An 11,115-nucleotide genomic window follows, 5' to 3' on the forward strand; every position below is an offset into this window, starting at 1 on the left:
TATATATATATATATATATATATATATACACTACTCATATACTACACGTCTCAATGGGATGAAGGAGGACAGTGTCAGTGATACGTCAGAGATGTTTGAGTTCCTGCTCGTCCTGATGCCGTAAAAGCTAAAGAAAAAGATCGACTGTTTAAAAAGCAAAAATCAAAACAAACCAAAATAAGACACCTTCCTCGTTTTGAGTCACAAACTCTGACTCCACCAACTTGCTTCAGACAGGACTCCATGCCGCTCCGCCCGGCAGCGAAGTGTACCGACTTAAAGGCTGAAAATAAGGCGACATACTTGTTCCTGATTGGCCCAGACTGGGCGGAACGACGTATTCGCTGTTGCCGACTGTTGTTTTTTTTTTTTACTCAGAGCATCCTCTCCTCGCCAAGCAGATTTCTGGCAGCGCCCGCGGGGAAAGAGCTGTCCTCGGAGCTCCACCAATACCCGAAGCTGAATGAGAAGGAGCTGGGCAGCGATGACAGGGTGTCAGCAGGGGGTTAAGCTGTGACCCAGATTCCCGCACGAGTCTTTGTCCTGGAGGACAGAGAAGATTCTCCTCATTCATCTGGCTGAGGGCCCAGTTACTGACTGTTACCAATACCTGTCTCTTATACACATCTCATTTTCTGAGTCACCACTAGAGGGCCTCGTTTTTTTGTGGACGCCCCCTAACCGGGTCCCCTCGCGTATAAATGATGATGATTATTATTATTTATGTTTGCAATGTTTTTGAGACATCAGATTTACCCTCCCCCCCGTGGTTGGTTAAAGGTCAATGGATGAATTCTTCATCAATATCAGACAAACCAGGAAGACGCGACAGGAACGTCACTTTAACAAACAATAAGAGCAGGAACGTAGTTTTGTTCTTCCTTACGTTTAGTTACGTTACAGAGCATGAAACTGATGTGCTGCAGAGACTTTACAGATGTTACTAATTCTCAACACTTGTCACTAGTTGAGCGTTTACATGTACAGGATAATTAAAATACAACATACAACACACTACAGATGTAGAGTAACTGCTGGGGGACGAGAGTAAATGTTGTGATACTGTGTGTTTAGTTGATGAAGCAGCTGCTTCAGAGAATGATGATGCTTTTATTTTCTATGTTTCTTTGTTTGTCAGCAGATTATGTAAAAACTACTAAACCGATTTGCATCGAACTTGGTGGAGGCACAGGTCACGGTCCGGTGATCAACTCAATCAACTTTGGTGTCGATCCAGTTAAAGGGGCGGATCCAGGAATTTTCTTTCATCACTTCCTGTAACATTGCGAGGTAGAGCATTTCTCCACATTTTTGTCAATTTCTCAGGAAATAAAGTTTGAATTTTGACGTAAAAAGAATCAGACACATTAATAGTGTTGAGATCTGTGGGTTTGGAGAGTTTGGTGCAGATCCAAGAAACAGTCTGGATCTGGTGGAAGAAAATGTTCGGCCTCAGCGGAGGTGTGAGCTCTACCGGGAGCGATTCTCGTTTGTTCTGTGGTTGTCAAACCAAAATAAAGTTTAGATTTAAAGAGTTTACTGAATAAATAATCAATTTGTTACTGAAAAGTGGCCATGCATTACTCTTCAATAACCACACAGCTTGTTATCAATCATATCTTATGTCTCCTATTTCCTTTTATCTCATGTGCTGAACATTCATTTAATTAAAAAGAAAATAAATCCAACTTCTATTCTATTTATTTTTATTTATTTAATTTAACAAGACAAACTGAAATCAAGATGCAGCAGCTGAAGAGTTTCCAGTGATGAACAAAGACGTGTTTTGTTGAGTGAGTGACACTGAAGCATCCAAACCCTGGAGGTGTCGTCAGTGTCGCACAGAGCAGGAGACCCTGGCAAGTGTCCATTGTCCTGTTCACACACACACACACACACACACACACACACACACACGTATATAGGGTTTTGTGAGGAGGGGGGAATGTGGGAGGTTTGCTTGGTTTTTGGGGTGGGCAGTTCTTCGTATAGTCCTCCTTATTCTCCGAACTCCCTCCTCCTTCCTCCTCCTTCCTCCTCCTCCTCCTTTATCCCCGTCTCCTCTTTTATCCAAGTGTTTGTGGCCCCCACATTTCCACAGCGACTCAGAGCTGCGGAGCGTCACATGGTAAGAACACCGGGCCTCTGCTCACACTCAACCACCGAACAACAAACTCCGAGCTACTGCATCTCTTCTTCTTCTTCTTCCTAAAACTGTCACTGCAGATTTTATTAGAGCATCAGAGGAAACAAACTCTGAGCTATTGATTTTATTGTCATGACTTATTGATGAGGGGTGTGTTTAGAGGGGGGGGGGGTTGTGCTCGGATGGGGGATTATGTTTGTTTTGGTGCTGCGTGTCTTTGTTTATCATCTCAGGCTGTTAAAATGCTGCAGCAGGACGAAGTCGAAGGAAATCTGTTTCATTTCTGTTTGAGTTTTTACTCCAATAGAAACTTCTTTTTTTTTAAGTTAAAGATGAACTCAGTGTTTTTGTTCATTCAGTGAAACGAACTGAATGTTTTTATATTTGTTGTGTAACTGATGCTGCGTCCTGACAATCACCTCAGACCTCCTTAAAACCTTCACTGAGGAGATCTTTGTTACTCTGAACATCAACCAGTTTGAGGTCAGTCAGACACTAAAGTGGATTTTATAAACAATGAAAAAACAAGTAAATTTAGTAAAAAAAAAAAAAAATATATATATATATATATATATATATATATATTTATATATTTATAAAATCCCTGCAGAAGTGTTAACTGCGTGTGGACGGCACAATGAGCTGTTATTGAGAGATAAAGCACAACGCTGCCCTCGGCTCGGCCTCTTTATAGCATCACCAACCAAAATTAATAATATATTTAAAGGGGACCTTTATTTTCTGTAATTTAAATTATGTTATAATATCAGATGTACATATTAAACATCGCAAAAGTTTGAAATAAGGAGGAAAATGTATGAAAACGTAAAGAACACCAGGTTTCAAACGTCGTCTTTCTACTTCTGCGACGAGCTGACATCAGCACGTCACGGATTTCTTTATACAGTCATTCGCTCCGAGTCTACGTCAGTAATATTATAGACATTTAATGTTCTCCAGCAGACAAATTACAAACTAACCCAACAGAATAATATTTTTCACCAGCAGCGTTAGCAGTCAACATTTTAGCCTTTTTTTCCCCAGAAATTTCCTAGAAAAAAAAAAGTTATATACGGAATAAATCCAGCGTTATGTTGCACGATAAGAAGAAAACAGCCGTAACATTCACCAAACAGAGTCGTCCTGTTCTAATCTGTCCACTCTCTTATTCTGGATCACCTTCAGGCTCGAACAAGTTACTATTTCTAATTAATTATATTCTGTTGCTTCATTTTAGTTACTAGTTACAAGGCCTGGGCCGATATTTGATCATATCAAATAGCACAACATTTCCCGCCATATGCGCTATTTTCATAATATCAACATGTCATTTATCACAGTATTTGGGCTGGACTGGATCCAGATGTTACAGAGAGAAAAACGCTATTGATGTTTCCGGATGTTCGTCCAATCAGATGAAAGCGGGTTTTTAAGGAGGCCTCTTAAGGAGGTCCGAGTTAATAAAGCCTGTTTCAGTCAGAGCTACATAAACAGGCATGCTAAGCTGCTCTGGTGGAGTCCCAGGATAAAAAATATAGAGCTGGAGATGAAAGTAACAGGTCTCCTTTAAATATGAGAATACCCAGTTCTGATTGGTTTGCAGGTGTCCATTAATATACAGTAAAGGTGGACGCCTTTGAGTCAGGTGTGTAGGCAGCTCATGAGGTGACAGGAGTGTTGATCCCTTTTTCAAACTGGATTTAGAAACAAAATGTGAGAAATATAAACATTAGTTTGAATTATTTATGACACTTTTGGTTCATGTGATATTTTATTTACTTGCTGCACAAGCCGTCGATTTAAATCAGTCTGACAGGAAACTGCACTGAGCTCAAAGCAGCTGCGTCCGTCAGGTTTGTCAGCTCATACCTGTTCATTCAATTTGTGAAATTAAACCTTTTATTTGGGTTCAAACGGTGAAGTTAGAGCTGTTTGTTTGGTTTTATGTTGCTCCATGTGAAAGGATATTTAAAAAAGATAATTGTCCTAAAGTGCTGATCATTGTTCAGGGAGCACAAAAACAGAAAAACAGCTCGATGCTCCGGAGCTCCATGTTCTCCTGCTTTAATTTTCCATTTCATTACGACGACACATAAACATTACTAATGGGATTAATTTTGGCTCCACACAAACTGTTCTGTTGTTCCCACCGTGGCCCGGCGGCTCAGCGCCGCACAGGATATGAATGTTTTTACTCTAATTAATCCACAGTCACATAATAGACTCACATCGATGCAGGTCGCAAATGGTTTTAATGAAACACACGACGACCTGAGAAACAGGCCGAGGTAAAACGATCTGAACATTTACATCCACACTCAGTTTCTTTCATTTATTTAGTTCATTTTCAAGTTAAAATTCTAACAAATATTTATCTAATAATCCGTCTAAACAAGAGAGATTAACATATTATTATCTGATGGGTTGTCACAGATACACAGTCTGTGTTAATGTCGACTGAGAAGACACTTTATTATTATTATTTATTTATGCAGCATATTTATTCATATTTAACAAATCTCAATTCAAGATTAAAATAGTAAATAGTAAATATTAAAATATATATTTCGATATTAGAAATAATAAAAAGTTTTTTCAGTTTAAATAAGTTATTTGAGCAACAACATGTTAATTCATGTAAATCAATGTTTTATTTTCGGCTGTATTTTCTTCCTTGTGATAAACTGTTGCTCTAAATCTGAAAGTTTCTCTAGAAGAGAAATAAAATGTGGAACTAAGCGACGGACTGTCCTCCAGCTCTCGTCCCTCCCCGCTCCGTGTGATGGCGACACATCCTCTTGGGGGAGTGTTTCTGACGCTTGGCTGGTTTTCAATAAGCCGCTGACAGCGACTCACGCCCCCTCTCCCTGTCCATTGTCCATTTCTGAAACATTTAACACTCGTGTGTCGCGTCTCTTTGCCGCTCTGAGAAACTGATGCATCGAAAATTCACCAGTCCAGGTTTTCTCTTTTTTACTTTAAGATTAAATTTGAACAAATTCAGCCAACAAATAAAATGATTTCAAACTAAGCAGTGTGATGAAGCTGATTCCTTGTGGGTTCTTGCTGCACTGACCCAGTTGCCTCGCAGGGATCATTAAAATTTCATCCAGCTCTTATTCATCATCTGATCTGGAGTAGTTCACATTCACAGAGCCGTCATACTTCTCCTCCGACCGCCTGTGAAGGATCTACAGCAGAGTATTTTACAGATTAAAGGGACAGTACGCTGATTTTAAAGATGTTCAGTTCACTGGCAACAGACAGGAGGTGTCACTGTGAAAACAGTTGTATAACGCTCTGGAAGGAGCTCTGTAAAGTCTGGAGAAATAATCCAGTTGATGTCATCAGGCGTGTGTTTAAAGGACATTGACATTCACCAGGCAAGGAAGGGTCAAACAAAAGACTCTCCTGAGCTGGATTATGGGAAATGAAGGAGTTAGCATTTCAGGATCTCTGCAGATTCCAGAGCATAAAGTCAAAGTATCTCAGGTGTGTCGGTAACTCCACCAGCCTGGACTAAAATATGTCAACAGCTGCTGAACGGAGCGATATGGATATCTGTACATGGACCTCAGAGGATGAACACTGGTGATTTCTAGCGCCACCATGAGGTTTACATTTGTGGTTTGGCAGTAACGGTCCTTAACAAATACTGAATGAAACGCCACGACATAACGTTCAGAGGCCGCTTGAACAAAACACCTTCAGTTCTCAACTTCAAAATAAAACTTAAGGTTTAATTTCTCCTTAACTGAGGGAGTTACTGTGTTGCTCTCTTAACAGGTTTCCTTCGTTAAGGAAAAGTGAAGGATTTTACAGCAGTAATATTCCACCGTTTCCATGGAGACCGTCCAACGCTTCAATTTATGATCAAACAAACTAAAGACATTCCCAGTCGCAGCAGTACTTTGTGATTAGCGCTAATTAGCATGTTAGCATGCTAACAAGCTAAACATTATACCTGCTCACCGTCAGCACAGTAACACTGACATGGTGAGCTACGCTAGACCAGTGTAGACCCGGTTCCACGGCCCAAATCTGGCCCATATATGGCATGATGATCGGATGCTGCTTCCACATCTGGAAAATGTGAAAATGCAAATCTTCCGATTGTCAGTCAATACTGGATGATAACAGCTGGAATCTGCCCAGATGTGGAGGTATATTTATTTGTGTCCGCATGATCGACTGAAGTCCAGTTGTCTCCTCTGTTTTCATCTCCACCAACTTTGGCTTTTAAGCTGCTTTTCCTTCAGTCTCTAACTCTGTGCGTGTTTTTGCTGCTGAGCGTAAATGACAGTAAATGCACTTTAAAACAAAAAAACGTGAACTAAAAGAGGCTAAAATGTCGACATTCAACGCAAATCTCAAATTAAACCCAAAATAAATTCCTCATTTTCTGTGTCCACGTGTCCCTCCACAGCCAACATGAGCGTCCTTCCATGCAGCTTCCTCTTCCTCCTCCTCCTCTGCCTCCCCGTCCTCCCCGAGGCCAAGCGGCAGCCGGGTCAGGGGAAACCCGACAAACCCCGCCAGCCTCCGTCTTCACCCCCGCCGGCCAAGAGACCCAGAAATCGCTCAGTGCCCGGCTCTGGAGAGCTGAGCACCAAGGAGGGGCATCGCTGCGTCTGGCAGACGTCTGGCGAGGGCCTGGTGAGCCTGCTGGTCAACTGTAGCACTGAAACGCTGGGAGACCCGCAGAGGTGAGACACCTGACCAACCACCACCTGTCATTCATTCAAAGCCCTTAAATCTGTCTTTATCCAACCTCTTCATTCGTCTGGTTCTGGTTTTTCCCTCCTCCTCCAGGTATTGGTGTCGATACGCCGGTAAGCCGGACCTGTGCCAGGCTTACGGGGTGAAGTCCAGCCAGTACTGGAAGCAGCTGGTTGGAAAGCTGAAGAAGAGGCAGAACGCCTGCGAGGGCGAGAAAGTCCTGAAGGCCAAAACCTGCAAGAAGGCGCCGGCCGAGGCGCACATGAAGCTCGCCACGCGCAGCGGCGAGGAGGACAGGAAGGGAGGAAAGGAGGGAGGGAAGAAGAAAGGAGCGCCGGCCGGTAAGAGCTCAGAGGGAGGGAAGGCGGAGAGGAGGAAGAAGAAGGAGGAAGAGGAGGAGGAAGAGGAGAAGAAGAGGAGGGAGGAGAGGACTGGGTTTGAGGAGGAGGGAGTGATGAACGACATGGATCCGGTGCAGAGTTACTGCAGTGAGGGGTGGCACTCCGTCTGCTCCTTCTTTGTCAAGTTTTTTGAGGGCTGATGGGAAATTATGACGCAGAGGTGAAGCTCATTTTTTGATACACGAGTTCAACAATCTGAAAACAATCAAAATAAATACGTTTCAATCAAACTGGAAGCTCCAGGAAACTCGTTTATGAAAATACTTTTCATTTTATTTTCAACTTTGAGCTTTTTTGAGTCAAATTTAGATAAAAACTTTAATAAACGACGGACTTTTAACAAACGAGGCCTCCTGGCTTCTGATTTACAAATTCACGGTGGAACAATAATTAAAATTCGTCAATCTGAACGATATAAAAACCTTGAATCAAACCCATGAATCTGCTGATGTAATGGATCCAGTTGTATCTGAGTGTTTTAGCTTCGGGACGAGTCGTGTAAAAGTTTGTCGTAGATTTTTTCTGTAGAAACGTTGAATAAGATGAAACTGAACAGTTGAGTTGTGTAACGTTGTAACTGACTAACGAATCAATAAAAAAACAATGTCTTGTTGGAAAACAATCAGTCGCTGATCATCAGTGATGATGATGATGATGATAATGATGGTAGGATCACTAGATGAGTAGATGTTGTTTATTCGTATTTTTGTGACGTGCAACTAATATTTTCTATAAACTTTGTATAAAAAAAGAAAAAAGAAAAATAAAACGATCTGGTTTGATGTTTGATTTGTGGCAGTTTAGACGTCAGTGACGTTTTTTATATTTTCTGAAGACACGTGTTAACACTGTTTGTTCAATTCTACAATAAAAACAAAGTGATTCAAATAAACAAGCGTTTCTCCAATTCACCTCAGAGAGTCACAGAATTTCCTCTCATACAAAAGGTTGATAAATTGAAAATAAATGGGTAAAATATCATTAAAAATAACATAAAAATTATCTCTCTTTATCAGGGTGATATTCTAATAAAAAACTGTTAAATTCCAGGAAAACATCAGTAATTATAGGATATAAATAGAGATTTCTCATTATCAGTAATTCAAACACTGACTTCTTACCAGTAGAAGCAGATTTGTAGTTCAAGCACAAATGTTGTATTTTGTATTTAGTGAGGAGTATCTCTTCATTTCTACACTATTTGAAAACAAACCTTGACTGATGTGGATGAATTGATGATTTACATGGGTTTACCCAAGTCTTTTTAAAAATGACACAACATGTAAGTAAGATAAATACATAAATGTATAATCAAATATTAGAGGCCTGCTTCAAAGCCTTCTAGCTCCGACTTCGAGTCGTGTACGTCCTCACAAGAACATGAAACGGAAAGTGGAGAGGCGACAGATTCTAACAACATTTAAACCACATTTCTACGCTGTTTTATCACAAAGATAATGATGGAAACATCCGTCGACCTCAGAGGGTTAAGTTAGTTTTCCGCTGATCTGTGGCTGCATTTTGCTGCTGCTCTGTCGGTCTCCACGACAAGGAAAGAAACCACACGTCACCAAGTGCTACACGACAAGTTATCAAACATATTGGACGATATTTGAAGACTTAGAAAAACCAGAACCTGGACGACTGAGAATCTTCACAGACACAAAGAAACCTTGTGTTTTCAGAAAAAGAGAAACAGTTTAAGAAAGGTTCGCTCCGCACAAAACGGAGGGACGGGGCAGTTAGTCACATGTACCTACACTATTGTTCTAGTGCACACACATGCACACATATATATATATATATATATATATATATATATATACAAACACAGAAGCGCCACTTTCACCCTGTGGAGAGTCGAGCGGACACGTCACTGTATGTGGCAGCAGGGAGCTTTACATCCTGCCGTGGGTCAGTGACTGAAGACGCTTCGCTGCTTTAAAAATAGAAAAACTAACTTTGACTGGAGCAGTTCCCAAGGACAGAGAGGGAGGGAAGAACTGGGAATGTGGAGAGCCTGGACACCTCTCAGTGGTTACCATGCCAACAACCCGAGAGGTGGTATGTATGTGTGTGAGTGTGTGTGAGTGTGTGTGTGAGTGTGTGTGAGTGTGTGTGTTGTAGTGGGACCTACGGCAGGGTACTTGGCAGCATGTATGGTGTAGCCTACAATTTGTTAAGAAGGGCTGCATGACCCTTTGCATGCAAGTGTGTGTGTGTGTGTGTTTGTGCTTGATACACACACACACACACACACACACACACATACACACACACACACACACACACTGATGACCCTACGTTTGGTGCAGTCCATTCATCCTGAAGCTAACATGTTCGCTAATTATTACCGTGTCACACTGACACTGTGAAACTAACTTTCAGAAACATTTTCACCTTGTTGTTTTCTGCTTTCAAACTTTGTTTAAAGGTCGTTACAGGTCAAAGAGCCAGAGCTGAATTAAACAGTTTAGTTGCTTCTTTTGGAGAAATTGTTTTTACCGAGTCAAAACTGTTAGTACGTCCTGATTTAAGCGTCAGGTCCACAGCTCTGCTGATTTTAAATTACATCCACGACCATCATTGGTATTTAAATAATACATCTGTACTACAATCATTATCCTCTAAATTACTTCATTTGCACTGACGCATTGTGTGAATCCTTCACTCCTCACAAATGTGCTAAATTAAGATTTCATAAATTTGCAAAGACATTTTTTAAAGACCCCTCTGATGAAAGTCTAGTGTTTAGAGAGCCATGGTCACTATTGGTCATCTCCTCCATCCTCCTCCCGTCTCAGGCTGTAGTTATAATCTCACAAAGGTTTGTGGCAAACGAAGCTGCAGTCCACACACAGAAAGTTTTCCTGTTAGCTTGTTCATAACCGTGTTATTATTAGCTTATCGTTAGCGCGCTACGCTCGTGTAAAACAAACCGCGGTGGATGGAGAAGTTGGAAATGCAGCTTTTCTACATGTTTAAATCTTGTTGAACAGGTGGAGTGATGATGGACGCTAATTGCTTTTTTACTCGTAAAGGTTGTGATGCGTTCACAGAACTACGACTGTAGTTGTTGTCAGCTCCAGTAAATAAAAAGTTCACTGGTCACTGGTCTCCACCGCCGCCTCTCTGCAGTGCTCAGTGTTGTGCCAGTTCACACTAGTTCAAAGTTCAGTTCATACAGATGAAAATGAACTAGTTCACTACTCTTTTTCAGCAGACCCTCCATCACCAGCCCTAAATCATTGCCACTCCCAAACTAAATGGATTATTGTACAATTGAAGAATCAGAGACATGAGTTACATTTAAATAAAACTGCTTAATATGCTCAAACAAACTGGCTTCAGCAGCGGTAGCTGCGTCTGTACCGCTGGCACCAGCCGAGCTGGGCCGTGTCTATGGAGACGTCATGTGGCGTGCCATGAAACTGTCGTAAAACGTGAGCCTTTTGTGAACTGATTCATTCAGTTCAGCATTAAAAAAATAAATATATGAACATGTTCAATGAACGGCTCTCATTAAACACGTTCATACACAACACTGGCTGCGCTGTCTGAGCGGCTGCAGCCCGACACCAACACACTGACGTTTTCCGGGTCATTTGGCTCCGACGCCTTGAAAACCCTGCGTGTGTGAATAAAATCATTTTTTCAGTCCGTCTTTTGCGATGCGTTTATTACACGTGTTCAAATCTCAGTGATGATGAAAACACGATTAATCTGTCAGCACTAGTTGTTGCTCATTACGACAAGCTTCGACTCCAGAACACATCACAAACTCCTCCCCCACTTCACATCTCCACGGTGGCCTTGTTGTCCACACACACACACACACACACACACACA

At 41.5% G+C, this 11,115-nt stretch overlaps 1 protein-coding gene across 1 annotated transcript; it reads left to right on the top strand.

Moving 5' to 3' along the window:
• Positions 1-2,039: 2,039 nt before the first annotated feature.
• LOC111670142 (fibroblast growth factor-binding protein 2) lies at positions 2,040-8,161 on the top strand. Its single transcript, XM_023426742.2, has 3 exons — positions 2,040-2,128; positions 6,573-6,852; positions 6,959-8,161. The coding sequence occupies exons 2-3, from the start codon at positions 6,578-6,580 to the stop codon at positions 7,404-7,406; spliced, it is 723 nt and encodes a 240-aa protein (XP_023282510.1). The 5' UTR covers positions 2,040-2,128; positions 6,573-6,577; the 3' UTR covers positions 7,407-8,161.
• Positions 8,162-11,115: the final 2,954 nt, after the last annotated feature.

This window comes from Seriola lalandi, unplaced genomic scaffold, assembly GCF_002814215.2.
Source record: "Seriola lalandi dorsalis isolate HSWRI2012SDOR001 ecotype SW California unplaced genomic scaffold, Sedor1 jcf7180002054837, whole genome shotgun sequence".
NCBI classification, from domain to species: domain Eukaryota; kingdom Metazoa; phylum Chordata; class Actinopteri; order Carangiformes; family Carangidae; genus Seriola; species Seriola lalandi.

What these genes read in the sequence shown, in the direction of transcription:
- LOC111670142 (XM_023426742.2), top strand. Translation starts at nt 6,578, where the DNA reads ATGAGCGTCCTTCCATGCAGCTTCCTCTTCCTCCTCCTCCTCTGCCTC. An exon ending in ACGCTGGGAGACCCGCAGAG is followed by an intron (nt 6,853 to 6,958) that starts GTGAGACACCTG and finishes CTCCTCCTCCAG; the next exon opens with GTATTGGTGTCGATACGCCG.